The sequence below is a fragment of the Anser anser genome (genome assembly GCF_964211835.1).
Source record: "Anser anser genome assembly, chromosome: 25".
Taxonomy (NCBI): Eukaryota; Metazoa; Chordata; class Aves; order Anseriformes; family Anatidae; genus Anser; species Anser anser.
The window spans coordinates 2,347,592-2,368,234 of NC_139746.1; the positions used below are offsets into that span (position 1 = coordinate 2,347,592).

At 71.5% G+C, this 20,643-nt stretch overlaps 3 protein-coding genes across 13 annotated transcripts; all 3 read left to right on the forward strand.

Moving 5' to 3' along the window:
* The first annotated feature begins 2,282 nt into the window (after window positions 1-2,282).
* Window positions 2,283-3,872, forward strand: JUND (JunD proto-oncogene, AP-1 transcription factor subunit). The gene has a single exon (XM_083811233.1). It carries the CDS (start codon window positions 2,516-2,518, stop codon window positions 3,509-3,511), a length of 996 nt encoding a protein of 331 aa, XP_083667359.1. The 5' UTR covers window positions 2,283-2,515; the 3' UTR covers window positions 3,512-3,872.
* Window positions 3,873-6,119: 2,247 nt separating this feature from the next.
* On the forward strand, window positions 6,120-8,610 carry CIST1 (colon, intestine and stomach enriched 1). Of its 4 annotated transcripts, none has more exons than XM_083810713.1 (4): window positions 6,120-6,294; window positions 7,273-7,875; window positions 8,309-8,454; window positions 8,528-8,610. In XM_083810713.1, exons 1-4 carry the CDS (start codon window positions 6,237-6,239, stop codon window positions 8,573-8,575), a joined length of 855 nt encoding a protein of 284 aa, XP_083666839.1. In that variant the 5' UTR covers window positions 6,120-6,236; the 3' UTR covers window positions 8,576-8,610. The 4 variants fall into 4 exon arrangements, with proteins under 4 accessions (XP_083666839.1, XP_083666840.1, XP_083666837.1 ...); XM_083810714.1 differs by having other exon boundaries at window positions 8,309-8,445; XM_083810711.1 differs by having other exon boundaries at window positions 6,158-6,294; window positions 7,173-7,875.
* An 813-nt stretch (window positions 8,611-9,423) lies between these two features.
* PDE4C (phosphodiesterase 4C) lies at window positions 9,424-19,507 on the forward strand. 8 transcript variants are annotated; one of them, XM_083811205.1, is made up of 16 exons: window positions 9,424-9,499; window positions 10,042-10,250; window positions 14,402-14,590; window positions 14,674-14,710; window positions 14,820-14,893; window positions 15,023-15,072; window positions 15,619-15,731; window positions 15,849-15,942; window positions 16,533-16,711; window positions 16,819-16,917; window positions 16,997-17,161; window positions 17,244-17,343; window positions 17,434-17,588; window positions 17,681-17,803; window positions 18,005-18,187; window positions 18,258-19,507. In XM_083811205.1, the coding sequence occupies exons 1-16, from the start codon at window positions 9,458-9,460 to the stop codon at window positions 18,765-18,767; spliced, it is 2,322 nt and encodes a 773-aa protein (XP_083667331.1). In that variant the 5' UTR covers window positions 9,424-9,457; the 3' UTR covers window positions 18,768-19,507. The 8 variants fall into 8 exon arrangements, with proteins under 8 accessions (XP_083667331.1, XP_083667327.1, XP_083667328.1 ...); XM_083811201.1 differs by having other exon boundaries at window positions 9,439-9,499; window positions 15,619-15,942; XM_083811202.1 differs by lacking the exon at window positions 9,424-9,499 and having other exon boundaries at window positions 9,803-10,250.
* The last annotated feature ends 1,136 nt before the right edge of the window (window positions 19,508-20,643 follow it).

Below are 20,643 nucleotides of genomic sequence, written 5' to 3' on the forward strand. Positions count from 1 at the left end.
AGAGCTCCCCTGCGGCTTCAGGCAAACCCCTCGAAACCCCTTTCCTGCCCCAAAAAAAAGCCCCGTCTGAGGCTGCCCCACGACGAACAAACCCCAGAGCTCCGATCCTGCCCCGCAGCGGAGGGGGGGCGAAAAATAAACCGGGGACGAGATAAAAGCAACGGCAGGGGAAGGGAAAAAGGTCTGGGGCTCCTGCTGGGCCGGCGGCCACCCCGCAGCCCTCCTGCAGCCCCATCCCGCTCCCCGAATTTCCCCTTCCCCGTTTTCGGCGGGGCGCAGGCGTGCGGGGCCGTGACTCAGCCCCGGTGCGCGGGGCCGGGGAGGCAGCGCAGGAATAGTCACAGAGCAGCCGGAGGGAGTGGCTGCCGAAATACTTCAGGGCTGCGCTAAGCGACTAAAAATACACGTCAAGCCCTCCTCCTCCTCCTCCTCGCTTTTTCCTTTTTAAACGCGCTTCTTTTTTTTTTTTTTTTTAATATTTTTTTTTTCTCTTGTTTTCGATTGTTCCGAGCCCCTGGGGGCGGCGCGGTCCCAACGGGGACCCAGTTTTGTGTATTTTTTTTTTTAGGGCCGGCGGGTTCTCGGTGTCCCGGCTCGGTTCCTCGCGCCGTCCCCGCGGGGGTGACTCAGGGGCGGCTTCCCCGGGGCAGATCCCGGCACCCCGAGCCCCCAGTGCCCCCGTTTTGGGGCTCAGCCCCATGGGGCGAGAGGGGCAGGGGCACCCCCCGTGGGTGGCCGTCCCCGATGCGTTGTCACCGGGCCGGTGACGAGGTGGCACCGTGCTTGGCAGCCCTCCGGTGCTGGCGTAGAAACCATAACGGATTTGGGGAAGATCGTAGGGAAAATGGGGTCGGGGTGAGGGGAGGCGTGAGGACACGGAGGTGGCGTGTGGGGACGGCAGCGCTTGGGGCCTGCTTTGGGGACGGCGGCGTGTGGGGCCTGCTCTGGGGACGGGGACGGCACCGGTGGCACTGCCACCAAAGCTCGGTGGCCGGGGGACCCCCGTTAAAGACCCGTGAGGAGAATTTAGGGCTTGGGACCGGGACAAGGCCGGGGCCCGGTGGGTTTGGGGTCGGTGTGGGGGCCCGGTGCATGTCAGGGCCCCGTGGGTGACGGGACCCGGTGGGTTTGGGGTCGGTGTGGGGGCCCGGTGTGTGTCGGTGCCCCGTGGGTGCGGGGCGGCCGTGGCGGCCCCGTGCCCGGTTCGGCAGGGCCGGTCCCGGTAAGGCCGAACCTGCCGGGCCGGGCCGGCCGCGCCCCGGTAATGACGGGGTTGGCGGCGGAAACGCGGCCGGGGCCCGGCCTGGCCCCGAGGCCTCGGGCACCACCGGGGCGGCCTCGTCCCGGTTGGGGCAGGGGGTGGTTGGGGGTTAATTACCGGGGGGGGAGTTTAATTACTGAAGGGGGGGTTAATTACCGGGGGGGGCTAATTGGGGGGGGAGGCACATAAAGAACGGGGGGACCACATGAGGCGGGGGGCACCGGGGCTTGGTGGTGGCCCCGCCGCCACCAGCGGGGGGGTCCCCGCCGCCTCCCCGCCCTCCCCCCCGTTAATTCCCCCCCCCTCCCCGTTCCTCCCCCCCCCCCGCGGCTCGGTGACGTCACTGCTGACGCCGATCCGCCCCCTCAGCCGCCCGCGGGCCCGGCCGGGCCGTGACGCGCGGGGCCGCCGCCGCTTAACCCCTTCCCCGCCGCCTCAGTGCGGAACCGGGGAAGGTGGGGGGGGGGGTTACCGGACACCGGGCCCGGTGTGTGTGTGTGTGCGTGCTTTGGGCGCGGGGCCTTTCCGCCGCCCGGTACCACCGGGACGCCCACGGTGTATGGGGGGGGTACGGAGGGTGCTGGAGGGGGCGGAACGGGGGGGCACCGGGCCGGGCTCGGTGCCCGGTGGAGGGGTGGGGGGGGGCGGGGCGAGCACCGGGCACCGGCCCCGCCCCCTCCCTTTGTGCCCGGGAATCCCGGCGGGGCGCGCGCGCGGCCCACGTGACCCGCCCCGCTCTTCCCCCCCCCCACCCCCGCCGCCGCCGCCGCGCGCCCCGCCATGACGTCATCCCAGGGGCCCTCGCGCTGTTGTGCCGTGTTCCCGCCGGTCGCCGCGGCAACGGCGGGGGCCAGGAGTGGGCGTGGCTCCGCCTCCCCGGGGCGGGAAAGGAAGGGGGAAGGAATGGGGGGGTGGGGGGGAAGGCAGCCCCGCCTCCCGCATGCAAATGTCGGCGGGCGAGGACGTCATCTGCAGCCAATGAGGGCGCGGCGCGGTGAGGTCACCGCGGCGGCGCCGCGTATATAAAGCGGCGCGGGGGCCGCGGCGGCGGCAGACGCGTGTGTGCGCGCGCGGAGGAGCGGGGCCGCGGCCGGTGCCACCGGCGCCTCCCCCGCCCTCCCTTCCCCCTCCCTCACCCCGAGCATCGATCCGCGACCCCCCCGCCACCCCCCCACCCCCCCCCACTTTTTTTTTTTTTTCCCCCCTTCCCCACCCCCCCCGCCCCGTTCCCCCGCAGCCGGGCGGGGGAGGAGGATGGAAACACCCTTCTACCATGATGATGTGTTGAGCGGCCTCGGCAGCGGCTTCGCCCCGTCCTCCGGCAGCAGCGGGCTCCTCCTGCCCTTCCCCGGCGGCAGCATGATGAAGAAGGACGCGCTCGGCCTGGCGCTGCCCGAGCAGGTGGCGGCGGCGCTGAAAGCACCGGGAGCAACGGCGGCGGCGGCGGCGGCGAGCACGGCGGGAGGCGAAGCGGCGGCCGCCGCCGGGCTGCTGGGCTCGGCCGAGCTGGGGCTGCTGAAGCTGGCGTCTCCCGAGCTGGAGCGGCTCATCATCCAGTCCAACGGGCTGGTGACCACCACGCCGACCAGCGGGCAGTTCCTCTACCCCAAGGCGGCCGCCTCCGAGGAGCAGGAGTTCGCCGAGGGCTTCGTCAAGGCGCTGGAGGACTTGCACAAGCAGAACCAGCTGGGCGGCGGCGGCGGCACCGGATCCGCCGGGGGAGCGGCGGCGGTGGTGGCGGCGGGCGGCGGCGGGAGCGGCGGTGGCGGCGGAGGAGCCGGCGAGCTGCCCGCCGCCGGCCTGGCCCCGGAGCCCCCGGTGTACGCCAACCTCAGCAGCTACCCGGCCGTCAGCTACGCCGCCGAGCCCGGCCCGTTCGCCGCCCCGCCGCCCCGGCTGCCGCCTCCGCCGCCGCTGAAGGACGAGCCGCAGATCGTGCCCGAGGTGCCGAGCTTCGGCGAGAGCCCGCCGCTGTCGCCCATCGACATGGACACGCAGGAGCGCATCAAGGCGGAGCGGAAGCGGCTGCGGAACCGCATCGCCGCCTCCAAGTGCCGCAAGAGGAAGCTGGAGCGCATCTCGCGCCTGGAGGAGAAGGTGAAGAGCCTCAAGAGCCAGAACACGGAGCTGGCCTCGACCGCCAGCCTGCTCCGCGAGCAGGTGGCACAGCTCAAGCAGAAGGTGCTCAGCCACGTCAACAGCGGCTGCCAGCTCCTGCCGCAGCACCAGCACCAGGTGCCGGCCTACTGAGCCCGGTGCGGCACGGGCACGGACACCGGGGACACCCCAAGGACCCCACCGGGACCCCCGCGGACTGAGGGGAGAAGCCGGGGAGAACCTGGGGGGGGGGCCGCCCCGCCATGGACTGAGGGGACCGATGGACTGAGGAGTCCCCGCACGGACTGAGGGGCTCCGGGGGGTGCCCCGTTTTCTTTTAAAAAAAAAAACAAAAAAGAAAAACAAAACCCGAGAGAACTGAGGGGGGGCCTCGGATCGGTACCGGGGCGAGGACTGAGAGCGGGGCCCCCGGTTGCCCCGTGAGGCCTCGGCCCCGCCGCGGGCCCCGCGTCCGCCACATTCCAGTGAGGCCCCAGTAAAGCTCGGCGCCGGAGCTGCTTCTCGCTGTCTGCTTCGCCTCGGGGGACCGGGGAAGGGTTATTGGGGGGGGGGGAAAAATGGGGATTTTGGGGGTTCTGGGGGTGGTGGTGGAGAGGGGGCACCGGGAGGGAGGCGGGGGCGGAACGGCAGGGCCTGCGGCGCGGGCAGGAAGCGGCGCGGCCGGCTGCCATCTTGGGGCGGGGGGAAGATGTGGGGCTGTGCTGGGGGAAAAAGGGGGGAAAAACGGGGGAAATGGGGCTGGGGAGGGGGTGGGGGGGCGCTGGGGTCCTGGGGTGGGGGAAGATTGGGAGGGGGGTTGGGGGGGGTCTGGGGGTGCTTATGGAGGGGGGATTGGGGCTTGGAGGGGGGAGAAGGGGGGCCTTGGGGGTCCCCTTGGGGGGTTTTGAAGGCCTTGGGGGTCCCCTTAGGGGGGGTTTGAGGGCTTTGGGGGCTCCTCCGGGGCAGGCAGGGGGGTCCCGGAGGCTTGGGGGGGGGGCTGGGTTTGTTGTGGGTTTGGCAGGGGGGTCTTGGGTGTTGGAGGGGGCTCCTGGGGGTGCGGGTGGATGTTGGGGGGGGGTTCATGAGGTGGGGGGGGGACACAGCTACTTGTGGCTCTGTCCTGCAGACCCCTGGGGGGTCGCTAACCCCCCCACGCTGTTCTGCTGGGGTTGTCCTCTTGGTTCCCCCACACAGCCTGGGGTGGGTGACGAGCTGGCCCCAGCGGGTAGGGGAGGTTTTGGGGGGGCTCTGTGCTGGGATCACCCCATCCCCCCCCCCGAACCCCCCATCGGGACGGAGCAGGGGCTGAGCGGCGGCTCCTGCCCCCGTAGCTCTCCGTGCCCACACCTGGCTGAGGCCGTGCCAGCTCTCGGCCCTCTGCCACTTGTCCCAGCACCAGGATCCTTTTTGGCAGCGTCCTGGGGCCCCGATTCCCCCCCTCCCAAATCCCCCCCCCGCCCCGTTCCTCTCCTGGGGCGAGCCACCTCCCCGCCGCCGCCAGCCTTCGCTTCCTGCTCCTCCTCCTCCTCCTCCGCCCCGTCCCCAACCTGCGAGCCCTGGCCTGGCCCCAGCACCCGTCCCACAGCAATATGTCCCCAGCCCCGCTTGTCCCGGTGTAATTTTCCCCCTTCCCAGGGCAGGATCCGGCCCCTGACCCCCCTGTGCAGGGCTGGGAGCACCCCCAGGGGCCGTGACCGTGCCTCAGTTTCCCCAGCTGGCTTTTTGGGGCGCAGCCCTTCACCGGGAGGTGACGGCAGCTCTCCCGGGACCATTTGGGGACAAGCGCCAAGCTGCTGGAGCCCCGGCAGGAGGTGGGGACCTGTTCCGAGCCGTGCCGTGCCAATACGAGAACATCCCAGTCCCCAGGGGGTCGGGGCAGGGCCCGGCACGCTGTGGCTGTGCCGTGGGGAGCGCGGCCTCCCCGGGGGACCCGTGGTGCCGAGGCTGCTGGCTGCAGTTTGCCGGGAGGAAGCGGCCCCGTCCCGGCCGTGCCGTGCCCCAGACGTGCTGCTCCGGCACGGGGCGTCCGCCTGGCACCACGGCAGAGCCTGCGCGGCGCCACGGCCGCCTCCTGCAGCGGGTACGGGGTCTCCCATGTCCATACATACCCCCGTCCCTGTGCTTCATGTCCCCGTGTTCCCACGTCCTCATGTCCACGAGTCCCTGTGTCCCCAGATCTCCCTGTCTGCATGTCCCCACATTGCTGGTCCCCATATCCCCACAGCCCCATGCCCCTGTGTCCTCATATCCCCATGCTCCCGTGTCCCCAGGTCCCACATCCTCGTGTCCCCGTGTCCCCACATCCCCATCCTCCTGTGTCCCCAGGTCCCACATCCTCGTGTCGCTGTGTCCCCACGTCCCCACACTGCTGGTCCCCAAGTCCCCGCAACCCCATGCCCCTGTCCCCATGTCCCCAGGTCCCCATGCTCCCCTGTCCCCATGTCCCACATCCTCGTGTCCCCAGGTCCCCATGCTCCTGTGTCCCCACGCCCTGCACCCTCATGTCCCCAAGTCCCCCCATCCCCATGTCCCCCAGTCCTGTCCCCAAGCCCCCATTCTCCCCTGTCCCCGTGTCCCCCCACCCCCCTGCCCGTGTCCCCCTGCCCCGTGTCCCCTCCCCGTGTCCCGCCGCTCCGTGTCCGCCCAAGGCTGCGGGACCCCGAGTTGGGGAAACTGAGGCACGGGGAGGCGGCGGGGGGGGGGGGGGGGGACGGACCCGGTGCTGCGGGGCGGCCCGGGACCGGCAGGGGGCGCCGCCGTCCCCCCGCCCCGGGGCGGATAAAGGCGGCGGCGGGAGGCGGCGGAGGGGGAACCGGGAACCGGGAACCGGGAACCGGGAACCGGCGGCGGGGCCCGGGGCGGCGGCAGCAGCGGCGGCATGGCCCGGGGCGAGCTCCGCCTGCTGCTCTGCTGCGCCGCTGCCCTGCTGGCTGCAGGTACCGGGGCACCGGGCGCCGGCACCGGGTGGGATTGGGCATCCCGGGGGCACCGGGTGATGGGGAACCCCCGGGACACCGGGACGGGGGGGGCTGGGGGGCGCGGGGGGGGGCGCGGTGCAGCGGGTGGGCTGCGTGCGGCGGGGGCACCGTGCGGGGTTCGTGGGCAGGGGGTGTGGGGAGGGTGCGGGTGGGCTGCGGGTGTCCCCCCGATTTGAAGGGTACCGGGGGGGCTCTGCCCCGCTCAGCCCAGTCCCGGGGCTCGCAGCGGGGCAAGGTCCAACCCTACCGGGGGCAGGATGCGGCCCCAGTGCTGCCAAACCCGCTGGGCTGGCCGGTGTGTGCGGGGACACGGGTGCCTCGGCACGGCTGGTGGGGGGCTTCGGGGGCCGAGCCCCCACCCAGGACACGTGGCCGGCACCCACGTCCACGCTGCGTGACATCCCCGTGTCCTCGTGTGTGTCCCTTTTCCAGGGGACAGCAAAACCCCCGCTGCGTGGCCTGGGAACGGCCCGTCCCGGGGGGCTTTGGGGACCCCTTGGTGGGGTCACACCTGGGGGCCAGCTCTGTCCGCTGGGGCTGGGCTGCGCTGGCCCCACTCCTCCCCTTGTGCAAACAGCAGTGGGGTGGACAAGGGAGCTGCTGGCACTGCCCTGCCCTGAAAATGTGGCACAAGGGCTGGGCTGGCACGTCCCGTCCCGTGCTGCCGTGTCCCTGCTGCGGCCACCGCGGCCCTGCTCTGCTCGTCCCCAACGCCACCAAGCCCGTGATGCGATGCCTTCAGAGGCTCCAGCCCTACCCAGGCCTGGATTTTGGGGATCAGATATTAATTAAACCCTCGTTTTGTGCTCCTCTGTGCCTGATAAACCCACCTGGAGAATGAGCTGGGGCGAGCGCCGCTATCCCCCCCAAGCCCTGCCTGCTCCCCCCCGAGCCCTGCGGCGTCCCTGCTGCCCAGCTCTCTCCTCCACGCCGTAGGGATTGAGCCTGCCACAATTAACACCAGCCCAGCACCGCACACCTCGGGAATGACAGTGTCACGGTCCGGGGCCAGCTCACCCGCGGCTGTCACCATGGGGGGAAACAACGCGTCCTCAGCCGGCTCCTCTGCGTCGACCAGCGTGGGGACAACCTGGCTGGGGACGTTGCACCCGGACACGTCTGCTCCGCTCAGCAAAGGGAACACGACAGCACACACGTCGCCACCCAGCCCGGCCCCGGCTTCCTCCCTACCCAGGAGCCCAGAAGAAGCAGCAGCATCCACTCCTCCGACCGTGACACCGGGCTTGCCGACAACGACCCCAGCTCCAGCCACGTCGGTGCCACCCACCACGACCACGGGGGCCGACACGAACACGTCCCTGCCCAGCTCGACCCCAGCACCAAGCCCGTCCTCGTCGGGGCCCTCCGAGCCCGTTCCTGCTCCCAGCTCTCCTGCTGCGCCCACCGTGAGCCCTGCTCCCAGCACAGCGCCAGCCCCCGGCCCCAGCAACGCCTCGGCCCCCGGCCCCAGCACAGCACCAGCCCCCGGCCCCAGCACAGCACCCGTCATCGGCACCAGCCTTGGGGCTGGCCCCTCAGGTGAGGGGGAAGCCCCCCGGTGCAGGCAGGGTGGGATGGGGGGGGGTCTGCACCGTGCGCTGGGTGTTGTGCCCTCCCACGCCGTGCACCACGGGGACTGGATGCGCTCCGGTGCACCAAGGGAGCCCTGAGCCACCGGGTGCCACCAGGTGTCCCTGTCCCCACCCCGGAGCTCCCATGGCTTGGGGGCTGCGCTTGCAGGGGGGCTGCGAGGTGCAGGTCCCTGGAGGGGTGCCCAGAGCCCTCTGACCCCTTAGGGCTGCCCCAAATCTCTCCCCATTCCCCTTTCTCCATGGTGTTTTCGGGCCACGGTGGGTGGGAAGGTCCCGCGCTGGTCCCCACTGGGGGGAGGTGACAGGGGGGAGCTGGGTGCAGGGTGACCCATCAGGGCTGCGTGCCAGGGGGTAACGGGGTGCCCGTTTCGCCCCCACAGCGCAGCCCCCCACCAAACCCAACCCCGGCCTGGTCGTCATCATCTGCCTCTTCGTCGCGGTGCTGGTGGGGGCCACGGCGCTGCTGCTGGTGCGGCTGTGCCGCTGCGGGACCCCCGGCTTCCAGCGGCTGGACGAGGTGCCCATGGTGTGTGGGGGGCTTGCGGGGGGGGGGGGCACGGGGGGCTGCGGGCGCTCACCCCACTCTTTCTCCTCCCCAGAGCAAGGTGTCGGAGGGCTTCCCCTTCGCCCAGCACCCCCCCAGATGACCCCACGCTGACGAATAAAGAAGCTGCTGCCTTGACTCTGCTTTCCCGTCTGCGCTGCGCTCTGCACCCCACGGGTGCCAAATCCCAAGGGGCGGGTGGGGGGGGGGGGAAGCCCCGAGAGTTTCAGGGGTCCCTTGTGCCAGGCTGGGCTGGAGGTCCCGGGCCGGGGGGGCATGGGGTGGGGGAGCTCAGGGTGCTGGGGGCCGCGCAGCCCCCCCGGAGGGGGTGGGATGGGAGGGAGGGAGCGAGCGGCCAGGCACGCACGCCGCCTTCCTTCTGCTCCGCTGCACTCGGCGGGGGCCGTGGCACGCTCCGGTAAGGGGCTGCGGGGGGGGGGGGGGGCACGGGGTTTGGGGAGGGGGGGGACACACGGACCCTGCAATAGGGGAGGGGGCAGCACCCCCAAAATGGGGCTGGGCAGGGTGGGGGCACAGCCCTGGGAAAGGGATAAAGGGGGGGGGGTGCAGGTGGCACCCATGGAGGAGCTTCTGGGGGTGGTGGGTGCCGGGGGGGGGGGCGCTGATCATTAACACGGTGCCGGGGGGGGGGGTCGCGGCCCAGCGGATGCTCCAAGCTGGGGGGGCTGCGGCCACCCCCGTAGCCTCAGGCCTTTGTCCCCGCGGGTGGCCCCGTGCTCCCTCCCCGGGGACACCGGAGCTGGGGGGCAGCCAGGGACCGGGGGGGGGCGCGGGAGGGGGGGGGCTGAAACCCGAGGCGCTGAGGCTGAGCCCCATCAATCACGGGCACCACGCAAAATGTGAGCGGCCCTGGGGGGGGGCGGGGGGGGCCCGGCCGCTTCCCCCCCCACCCCACCGGGGCGTCCCGGTGCTGCCGGAGCCCCCCCCCCAGGCTCAGCTCCCCCCCCCCCCCCCCAAAGGGACCATGCGACGGAGCCGGACGGCGCTGCCCTTCCTGAGCGCGGAGGTGAGACCGGGGCCGGTACCGGGCACGGGGAGGGGGGCACCGGCACGGGGTTTTTTTTTGGGGGGGGGGGTGGGTTGAGATGTGGCCCCCCCCGCTGGGAGAGCCCCAGCGCCTGGCCCCCGGGGCGGCAATAACCGGGCTGGCGGCGCTCGGCGGGAGTTAATTAGCCCCGTAATGGGCGGTTAATTATTATTCGCCCCTGCGTAATTACGCACCGGCTCCGGGGGATTTTCCAGCGGGATTCCGGGGGGGGGGGGGGGGGGGGGAGGCGGCGGGGGTGTCCCGGGGGCTCCGTGTGCCCCCCCCGCTTTGTGCACCGGAGCCCGGTGAGGGCGTGGGGGGGGATCCGGTAACGCCCCCAGCCCCCCCCCAACCGTTGCAGTTTGGGGTCCGCGCGGCTCCCGGTGCCGCGGATGGGGAGGGGGTGGGGAACCGGGCACCGGGACACAGCACCACGGAGAGTTCCCCCGGTACCGGCGGTTTTGGGGAGGGGGGAGGGCCCCTCACCTCCCCCCCCCCCCCCCATCCCGGTGTCCCCGCAGCGCTGCCGCGATGCCGCCGAGGCCGCCCCGTCGGGACCGGGACCGGGAGCGGGAGCGGGGCCGGTGTCGGGCGCCGTTCGCCGCCGTTTCTCCGGGACCCCGCTGCTGCCGCCGCTGGGCTGCCGGGGGGCGGAAAGCGACCCCCCCCGCGTGGTGTTCACCATCGAGGAGAGCGGCCCCAGCAGCGGCGACGAGGCCGAGCCCCCCCGGTAAGGGCGCGGCGGGAGGCGGCTCCGGTACCGGGGGGTGGCCGAGCCTCAGCTCCGCGCCCCCAGCGGGGCCGGGGAGGTAACGGGGGGGTGGGGGGGGGGTATGGGAGGGTTACTGGGGACCGGGGATGGCCGGGGGGGGGTCGCGGTGCCGGTGGTTTCAGCACCGGGCAGCGGACAGCGGCCCCCGGGGCACCGGAGCCGGCACCGGGGCTGCGGGTCCGTCCCTCCCGGGGCGTGGGGTGGGGACAGGAGGCTGGGCACAGCCCTGGGGATGTGTCCCCGTCCCCGCCACCTCCGTCCCCATCCCTGTCCCTGTCCTCCCCGTCCCCATCCTTGTGACCCGGTCCCCATCCCCGCCAACTCTGTCCCTGCCACCCTGTCCCCATCCCTGTGACCCCATCCCCATCCCTGTCCCCCCCGTCCCCATTCCTGTCCCCTCACCCCCGTCCCCATGACCCCATTCCTGTCCACCCGTCCCCACCACCTTCGTCCCCAGCCTTGTCCCTCCAGCCCCATCCCTGTGACCCCCATTCCTGTCCCCGTCCCCCCATCCCCATCCCCGTGACCCCATTCCCGTCCCCCCCGTCCCCATCCCCCGTCCCCAAGCCCGCTGCCACCCAGCGCAAGGCCCTGCCCGGAGGTGACCTCGGTCCCTCCTTGGCACGGCTGCGGGGTTATTTTTGGGCCATTCCCGCCCCCTCTCGCCGTGCCTGTCCCAGCCTGGCTTTGCGGGGACAGCACGGGGCTGTCCCGGCCAAGGGACCTGGCTCCAGCCCGGCCACGCTGCGCCCCGGCTCCTGTGTCACCTGCTGTCCACCCCCTGCGCGGACACGTGTCCCTGTTGGGGACAGCCGCGGCCCCACAGGGGACAGGGACTGGCTGTCCTGGGGACAGGGACTGGCTGTCCTGCGGCCGGTCCTGCCCAGCCCTGGCTGTCCCACGGGCTCCTGGCTGCCAGGCGGGGACAGCTCTGTCCCCACCCCGACGTCCCCCGCTACCCCCTGCGCCCTGATGGCGCAACACCCTCCTGATGTCCCCGTGCTCCAACGCGGAGGGTCCCCAGCGCCGGGACCCCCACCCGACGGCCTCGGGGCTCCCGCGGGTGCCGCCGTGCCGGGGGGGCCCTGCTTGGGTCCCCGCCAGCCACGGGATATTTTTGCCTCCGCCGGGGACAGCAGGTATCCGGCTGCGTCAGCGGGGCCGCGGGGTCGGGCTGGCGGGCACCCGGCTCCCACGGCCAGCCCGGGGCGACGCGGGACTGCGGCTCCCTGGTGGGTCCCAGCCCGCTCCGTGTCCCCCACCGTGTCCCCAAACCGGGCAGCCAGGAGGGGCTGGGGGACACCGGGGGGGGTGAGGGCAGGTTTGGTTCTGACGGGTCCCTCGGTGGCACCGTGGCGCGGCCACACGGTGTGTCCGCGTTGAGCCGTGTCCCTCGGGGGCACGGGGACATGCCCGCGTTGTGCGCCTGGGGTGCTCGGGGCTCGGCCGTGTCCCTCGGCGGCCACTCCACCAGGATCCCTCGGTGGCCCACTCCACGTGCCCAGGATCCTTGGGGCTGAGCCATGTGGCTCGATGGCACCGCGGCACGGCCACTGCAGCTGTCCGGGCTGCTCCGGGCTCAGCCCTGTCCCTCGGTGGCACCGTGGCGTGTCCTCACCGTGTGCCCACCCTCGGCGGCCTCTCCATGTGGCCGTGGCGCGCGGCACTCGGCGCGGCGTTTCCGCAGGCGTCCGGGCAGAGCATCCTCGCCCTTCTGGGCACAGCTGCCACCTCGGGGACAGCGCGGCGCCCCGGGGCGCGGGGCCAACGGGTGGCCACGTGCCCGGCGAGCCAGGCGCACACGCGGGACTGATGGAGCCAAGCGGGACACTGGGGGGCTCCGCTCCGTGCGCCGGCCGCCCGAGCCAGACAGTTGTTTAATTTCCCAGGCGCGGGCGGGAGGGGGATGGAAACTTTCCCGGGGCTGCGAGGGCTGGGACAGCCGCGCGCTTCCTGCTCCTCACCGGCGGGCAGCAGCTCCCCGCCGCTCGGGTCCCCGTCCCCCCGCTGCGCCCATGGGGCCGGACCCCCGCCGGCACGCCGGAGCGCCCTGAGCGGCGCCATGCTGCCCTCGCCGGGGGCTTCGCCCGCGGGGTCCCCCCGCGGGTCCCCCCGCAATTCCCCCGTGCTCTTCAGGAAGCTCCTGGTGAACCAGAGCATCCGCCTGCAGCGGCGCTTCACCGTGGCGCATCCCCTCTGGTAAGGGGGGGGGACCCCGGCGAGGGGGTCCTTGGAGGGGGGGGGTGGGAGGAGGCGTTGGGATGCGGGGACGGGGTCGGCATGGACCCCCCCCAAATTTGCTGCCGTGTGTCCCCCTCATCTGTGTGCCTGGGGGGACGTGGGGCTGAGCCCCCCCCGTGCCCATGGGGCTGAGCGGGGCAGGGGGCGATGCCGGCTGAGCACGGGCGCGCTCGTTGCAGCGATGGGACCCAGCAGGGCCGGGGGGAGCTTTGTGCTGCGGCATTTGCCCCTGTGGCCCCAAATGGCGGGGGGGGGGCTTTTTTTTTTCAGCAAAGCAAGAGGGGAAGGAGGCAGTGACCCCCAGCAGGGCCACGCAGCCCCCGTGCGGGCGCCCGTGGGTGCCTGCGGGTGCTGGGGCGACGTGGGGATCAGCAGATCCCTCCTCAGTGGCAACAGCAGCTATTTATAGCGGCCCCCCCAGCCCCCCCCCCGCTGCCCGACACCGCTCGGCATGGAAAGTATTTCTGAATTCGGCACCAGCCCTCCCGGGGCCGCCGTCCTGGCCGTGCCCCCCAGTCCCGTTCCCCGCGTGGGGCACGGCCACCGGTGGGGACCCCGTGTGTGTCCCCCCCCCGCCTCGTCCTCCCGGTGACGCCGTGCCCGGGGTCGGGGCTGTCCCCTGGGGTGGCAGCGGGGTCGGAGGTGGCCGCGCCGTGCCGGAGGGGGGGGGGGGGGAACAAACCCACAATTCACGCGCGGGGCTGTAGGAGCCACAATGGGGCTTTGTGTCCCCGGTACCATCGGGGACGCGAGGCAGAGGCAGGACAAGGGGCTGCGGGAGGGCTGGACGCGGCGCTGGGCGCAGCGGGGCCGGGGGCATGCAGCCGGGGAGCCGCTGCCCGTCCCGGAGGCACTCCTGCATCAGGTAGGTCCCAGCAGCGCGACGGGGACGGGGACGTGTGGCCGTGCTCTCTCCCCAGGGTGGCTCGTCCCTGTCCCCGTGGCGGTGGCGGCTCCGGGAGGGGACAGGCGCTGGGTGGCCCTCGCTGCGTCCCCGTGCGCAGCCTTTCCCATGACCCCGGGGCCAGCGGGGTGGCAGCTGCCGAGGGGACACCGCAGGGCCACCAACTCTGTCCCCACGTCTCCCGTCCCCCCTGCGAGCCCAGGGTCCGCACGGCTGTGGGGTGGCTCTGCACGGGATGGCACCAGGCCACCACCAGCACGTCCCCAAGGACCAGAGCTTGGCTTCCTTGGTGGTTTCTGTCCTTCGATGTCCCCTGGCTCGGTGCCCGGCCGGGACGCTGTCCCCCATGGGACGTGGCTCCCCGAGCAGAGGCTGACGGAGGCTTTCGAGGACTCGCGGCGATTGGGGATCGTGGCGCCGGGGACACGGGGAGTGACGGGCAGGAGCCGGCCCTCCCCGGGCTCTTTGGAGCCAGGAGCCCCGTGGCAAGAGCTGGGGCTCCTGTCCTAGCCCGGTGACAAGGGACAACCCGCCTGGACCCCGCCGTGCCACCCGGCGGCTCCACGAGCACCGCGTTGTGCCCACGCTCAGCACCGGGGCAAAGGGACCAGGCTGCGCGGTGACCGGTGTCACCACCGAGCTGGGATGGGGCACAGAGAGCCCGGCAAGCCCGGTGCCGTGTCCCAAAGCTCCCATTGTCTGCAGCTGGGCTGGGGGACGACCATTGTTCTCGGCTGGTGGCACCGCTGGGGACGTGCCCGGCTGTTTGCCGTGGGTTTGGGGGGGGGTCGCTGCTCTCCGCAGGGTGTCCCTCGGTGTCCCCGCGTCCGAAGGCGGCAGCCCAGCCTTGCCCTGGCTGTGAACGGGGACGGCAGCGGTGTCCCCAGCGCCTCTCAGATGAGGTCCCCGGGACACCGCCAGGGCCACCCGCCCTGTTCCAGCCTTGTCCCCTGTCCCCTCGCAGCTTCGACCTGGAGAATGGCCTCCCGGGCAGGGGCGCGCTGGACCCCCAGGCCAGCCCGGGCGCGGGGCTGGTGCTGCAGGGCACCTTCAGCCACGGCCAGCGCCGCGAGTCCTTCCTCTACCGCTCCGACAGCGACTACGACCTGTCCCCCAAGGCCATGTCCCGCAACTCCTCCATCGCCAGCGACCTGTGAGTTCCCCCCTGTCCCCCCCCAGGTTCCCCCCCCCGTCCCTCTCCCCCCCCCAGCTCACGCGCCCCTTTGCTCCCCGCAGGCACGGCGAGGACATGATCGTCACGCCGTTCGCCCAGGTACGGCCCCGTGGCGAGGAGGGGACGCGTCCCCGTGTCCCCAGCACGCGGGGGGGTACGGGACGGGGGGGTTACAGCCCAGCCCCAGCCCCCACTCTGTCCCCCCTAGGTCCTGGCCAGCCTCCGCACCATCCGCAGCAACTTCGCGGTGCTGATGCACCTCCAGGACCGCGCCGGCACCAAGTGAGCGGGGTGCGGGGTGGGGAGGGCGAGGTGGGGGGGGGTCACAGCTCGAGGCGGGGGGGCACAGCTCGAGGCGGGAGGGGGCACAGCTCGTGGCATCCCGGCCGCTCAGCCCCGTGCGTTTCGCAGGCGAGCCTCGAGCAGCAGCCTCCCCTCCGCGAGCAAGGCCAGCCTCTCCGGTGAGTGCCCCCGAAAACAAAGGGATGCTTTTGGGGTCGGCCGGCTGCCCCCGCACCTGGGGACGGGGCGTGCCGGCACCCACGGGGCGCAGCGGTGTCCCCGGCGCCCGGGGCAGAGCGGTGGCTTTGCCCTTTGGGATCCATGTCGGGTTTTCAGCGGCTCCTGCTGCCCGTCCGCCCTTGGTGCGGTGGCGGTGGCGGTGGAAAGGCTCCGGTTGACGTCAAACCTTCCATTAATAAAAACCCCGGGCGGCGAGCGGGGCCCCGCAGGAGCCCCGGGCTGGGCGTCACCTCGAGGTGACGTCCCCGTCCCCCCCCCCCCCTCCACCACCACCACCACCACCACGCTGTGTGCCGGGGACCATGCGGCCGCCTCGAGCCCAGCCGCGCGGGGATGCTGCTCAGCACCGGTCCCCAGCCCCGGCCACCCACCGTGGCCCTCCGTGGGGAGGGGGGACACGTGAACATCCCGGGGTGGGGACGGCGGGGTCGGGACCCCCCGTGCGTCCCCGTGCCCGGCGGCGACGCGGTGGCTGCCCCCGGCAGAGGATGCCCAGCAGAAGCTCTCGCTGGAGACCCTGGAGGAGCTGGACTGGTGCCTGGACCAGCTGGAGACGCTGCAGACCAGGCACTCGGTCAGCGAGATGGCCTCCAACAAGGTAAGGGCACCCCACGAGACCCCCCGGGGTGAGGACGGAGCCCCCCTGGGGGGGGTGGTGGTGGCGGCGGGGACGTGTGGCCCCCACCTGTGGCTGAGCCCCCGCCGCCGCCCGCAGTTTAAGCGGATGCTGAACCGGGAGCTGTCGCACCTCTCGGAGACCAGCCGCTCGGGGAACCAGGTCTCCGAGTACATCTCCAGCACCTTCCTGGGTGAGTATCCCCCGGGGGGGGGTCAAGGCTGCCTGTGCCCCCCCCCCCCGCAGCTCGGGGAGCACACAGCGAGGTCTGCGAGGAGCCAGGCACGAATCCTGCCCGGGGCCCAGCACCTCGGCGCCGTGCCCTGCAGCGCTGGGCGTCCGTGGGGACAGTGCCGGCAGCTGGGGCGGCTTGTTTGGGGCAAAAAAAAATGAAAATATTTATATAGGGGAGCGGGGGGGGCTTTCTCAGGTGTCTCCATGGGGGTGTCACAGCCTTCGTGCTGGCTGTGCGTGCTGGTGCACACTGGTGCACACTGGTGCACACTGGTGCATGCCGGTTTGGTGCACACTGGTGCAGACTGGTGCGTGCCGGTGCAAGGGCGGGCGGCCTGCCCAGGGCTCTCCCTGCACGGGGGGACCCCGGGGGGGGCCCAGACCCCGCTGCAGACGGGTGGGGGAAGCTCCCGGCATCCCCCCCGTGCGCCCCCCCCGTTGCCATGGCATCGCGGTGCTATCCGTGCCGGCTGACGTCAATCGGGGGGGTGGGGGGAATCCACGAAGGGGGGGGGCCGGGCTCCCCCCTGCTCACCGCCCCCCCCCCAGACAAGCAGCACGAGGTGGAGATCCCCTCGGCGCTGCCCAAGGACAAGGAGAAGGAGCGGAAGAAGCGCCCCATGTCGCAGATCAGCGGCGTCAGGAAGCTCACGCACGGCTCCAGCCTCGCCGCCGCCGGCATCCCTCGCTTCGGGGTGCGCACGGACCACGAGGGGCTGCTGGCCAAGGTGAGCCCCAGAGCCCGCCGCGGGGGTCCCGATCCCATCGTGGGGTCCCCGGCACCAGTCCCCGCGGACCCCCCCCTTGTCCTTCTGAACCCCCCCCCCCTTCCCAGGAGCTGGAGGACACCAACAAGTGGGGTCTGGACGTCTTCAAAGTCGCCGAGTATTCGGGCAACCGCCCGCTGACGGTCATCATGTACAGCATCTTCCAGGTGAGCCCCCCCGGGGGCCGTCCCCGTCCCCGTGCCCGTATCCCAAACGGGGACCAGCCACCTCCCGCCTTCCCCACAGGAGCGCGACCTGATGAAGACCTTCCGCATCCCCGCCGACACCTTCATCACCTACATGCTGACGCTGGAGGACCACTACCACGCCGACGTGGCCTATCACAACAACATCCACGCCGCCGACGTGGCCCAGTCCACCCACGTCCTCCTCTCCACGCCGGCGCTGGAGGTGAGCCGTGGTTCCTCCGGGTTGCTGAGCACCTGCACCGGGGCTGTAACCCGTCTGTGCCGCCTTTTTCCCCCGTTCCCAGGCCGTCTTCACGGACTTGGAGATCATGGCTGCCATCTTCGCCAGCGCCATCCACGACGTCGACCACCCCGGGGTCTCCAACCAGTTCCTCATCAACACCAGTGAGCCAGGAGGCGGGGAGGGGGCGAGGGGGGCATAGGGGTCCCCGGTGTCCCCAGGCCGCCCCCGGGGTGACCGGTGCCATCTCGCAGACTCGGAGCTGGCGCTGATGTACAACGACGCCTCGGTGCTGGAGAACCACCACCTGGCCGTGGGCTTCAAGCTCCTCCAGGAGGAGAACTGCGACATCTTCCAGAACCTGAGCAAGAAGCAGAGGCAGTCGCTCCGCAAAATGGCCATTGACATGGTACGGGGGGCCCGGACCGCCCCGGGGTGCTGGGCTGGGGGGGCTTCATGGTGGGGTCAGGCTGAGCCGCGTGTCCTGCTCGCCCTGCCCAGGTGCTGGCCACAGACATGTCCAAGCACATGAACCTGCTGGCGGATCTGAAGACCATGGTGGAGACCAAGAAGGTGACCAGCCTGGGGGTGCTGCTGCTGGATAACTACTCCGACCGCATCCAGGTGGGCTCGGGGACGTGGGCAGGGAAACGTTTCTGCAGCCCGTGGCATCGGGTCCTGGCTCCGGGACATCCTCTTTGGTGCCACCACCAACCCCGGCTGGCCGCCACCAAGGGGGGGCACCCAGGACAAGGTGCCCCAGGACCCGTGACGGTGGCCCTGGGGGACGAGGGCTGTTGGGCGAGCGGTGCGGTGGCCGTGCAGGTGCTGCAGAACATGGTGCACTGCGCCGACCTCAGCAACCCCACCAAGCCGCTGGAGCTGTACCGGCAGTGGACCGACCGCATCATGGAGGAGTTCTTCCGCCAGGGCGACCGCGAGCGGGAGAAGGGGATGGAGATCAGCCCCATGTGCGACAAGCACACCGCCTCCGTGGAGAAGTCCCAGGTGGGGGGCACGGCGCGGGGCTTGGGGGGCCATGGGGGCGCGGTGGGTGCTGAGCTCTGCCTTCCCGCAGGTGGGCTTCATCGACTTCATCGCCCACCCGCTGTGGGAGACCTGGGCCGACCTGGTGCACCCCGACGCCCAGGAGATCCTGGACACGCTGGAGGACAACCGGGAGTGGTACCAGAGCATGATCCCGCGCAGCCCCTCCCCACCTCCCGAGGGTCCCGGGGTGCCCCCCGCCGCCACCGATAAGTTCCAGTTCGAGATGACGCTGGAGGAGGAGGAGGGCGAGTCGGACACGGAGCCGGAGGGGCCCGAGAGCCCCTTGGACGAGGACAACAGTGGCTCCAAGACGCCGGCCACGGATGACTCGGAGTCGGCCGACACCGAGCACCTCTCACCTGGCTCCAGGGACCCGGACTTGCCCCAGGGTGGGTGCCCCGGGGACGTGGACAACCGGCGGGCGCTGGAGGGGACGCTGACGAAGGACGGTGGCAGCTCAGCGCCAGGCTCCGAGGGCAGCCAGGAGCTGTGCCTGGACACGGAGGGCAACATCACATTCCTGCCCCTGGGCACGTAGCGGCCCCGGCTGGCGGGTCCCGTCGCTGCCACAGGGACGTGGGACACGGCGTTGCCCCAGCGAGTGCCACGGGCGCCCCAGGCTCCTGGCATCGTCACCGCTGGGACCGGGGCGGCTGTCGGGACGCGGAGGGACCTGAGGAACGTCCCCACACGGCAGCTGGGCAGGTACCGATGGGCACAAGGACACCACTGCTCATTCCCTCCCGACTGTCCCCTGCTCCCACCCAGCCTCCCGATGTCCAGGTGCTAGGAAAGGTCCCTGTCACTTGCAAACGGGTCCTGGGGACGCTTTGCTCCTGCCCTCTCCCAGCCCTGGGCACACTGTGGCTCCCCGGGGAGATGTCCCCCGTTGTGCCAGGCGCAGCCAAAAGCGTTTGGGTGTCCGGGTGGCACGAGGCTCCCCGGTGTCAGGACACGTGGCCGGGCACCAGGGCACGACGCTGGCTGCTTGGGCACGAGTCAGGGGGTTTATTTATTTGGGGATGGGGTCACTTTTTAAAGCCTTTTGTAGCTCACTTTTTAATACCAGCCTCACCTAGGCGCACTCACACGCGTTTCTGTGGCAGAAGCTGCTCTGACTGTGACCAGCACCCGAAATGCTGCATTTATACTTTGCACTTTGGGCCCCGCCGGGCGCTGCAGCCCCACGTGTCTCTGCAGGGACTGGGGCAGCCCCCGGGGTCATTTCGGTTTCTTCCTTCACCCTCCAGACATTAAACCTGGTTTGTTCCCCCCTAAGTGTGACCCTTTTTTCGCTGTGCTTCCACGGGAGCTCTGGCTGCGCTGGTGCTTGGCGTCTAGGCGCTGTGGTCGGGCAGCACCCCGGGGCCTCCATCCCCAGGGACCGGCGTGGTTGGTGGCCCCATTGCCTGCCAGGCCCCGGGGAGGGCCCTGCTCTTGTGTTTGAACAAAAGCGAGCTCCTCCCTGGAAATGTCGATCCATCACTGGCAAACACAACCGGCTAAGGTAAATATTTAATCGCCGGCTTGGCGCGGCGCGGAGCCTGTTCCCTGCTCTTCCGCATTGCTCCCGAGGGTGATTTATCTGCAAACACGTCCCCACCCACGGCACTGCCCTCCTGCCCGGCCCTGCTGCGTGGGGCCCTGCCAGCCCCCAGCCCTCACCCCAGTGCAGCAGGGGGGTCCCCGCTGCCCCCCCCTGCCCTCCCCGCACCCCAAATTCCCCCTTTGATAGCGGGGCCACGGCGAGCGGCCGTGATGGGAAGGAAACGTCAGGTTTCTGGGGCTCGGCTGGGAGCGACGGGTGCCACAGGGGCTGGCGGGTGGCTCTGCGCCATCCCTGCTCGGCAGGCAGGTGCTCGGCGGCCCCGCAGCCCTGCTGATGGAGCGGGGCTGTGACCGTCAGCCCCACAGGGACCAGGTACACCGTACAGCGCCCAGCTCCAGCAAGCTGGGAGGATGTCAGCCAAAAAAAATCCCCTTCACTGAGGCGACGCCGTGCCAAGGAGGGCGGTGGTGCTGCCTGCGGGCTGTCGGAGCGTCCCCGCCATGGGTGCTGCCGCCGGGCGCCCAGCACCCAACTGGATGGTGCCCTCCAGCGGCTGGCAGGCTGCAGCCCGGGGTGTCGGGCTCGGGCATCCCGCAGGCCCCACACACACACATCCCGCTCCTCGGGGCTTGGTGCGGTGTCCGGCTCCGCCATCCCGCAGGCTCCCTGGGGCTGCGCCGGCACCTGAGGGGGGAGGGAGAGGAGGCGGCTGGGCGCACCATGCCCGATGTGTGTTCATGGGGTGGTGACAAGGGGCACGGACGGCCTCGGAGGAGGCTGCGGGGTCGAGGCTGGGGTTGTGCAGCCCTGGTGAGGGCCGTGTCCCGGTGAGCCCCGCGCCCCCGCCATCTGCCGCGCCGCCTAA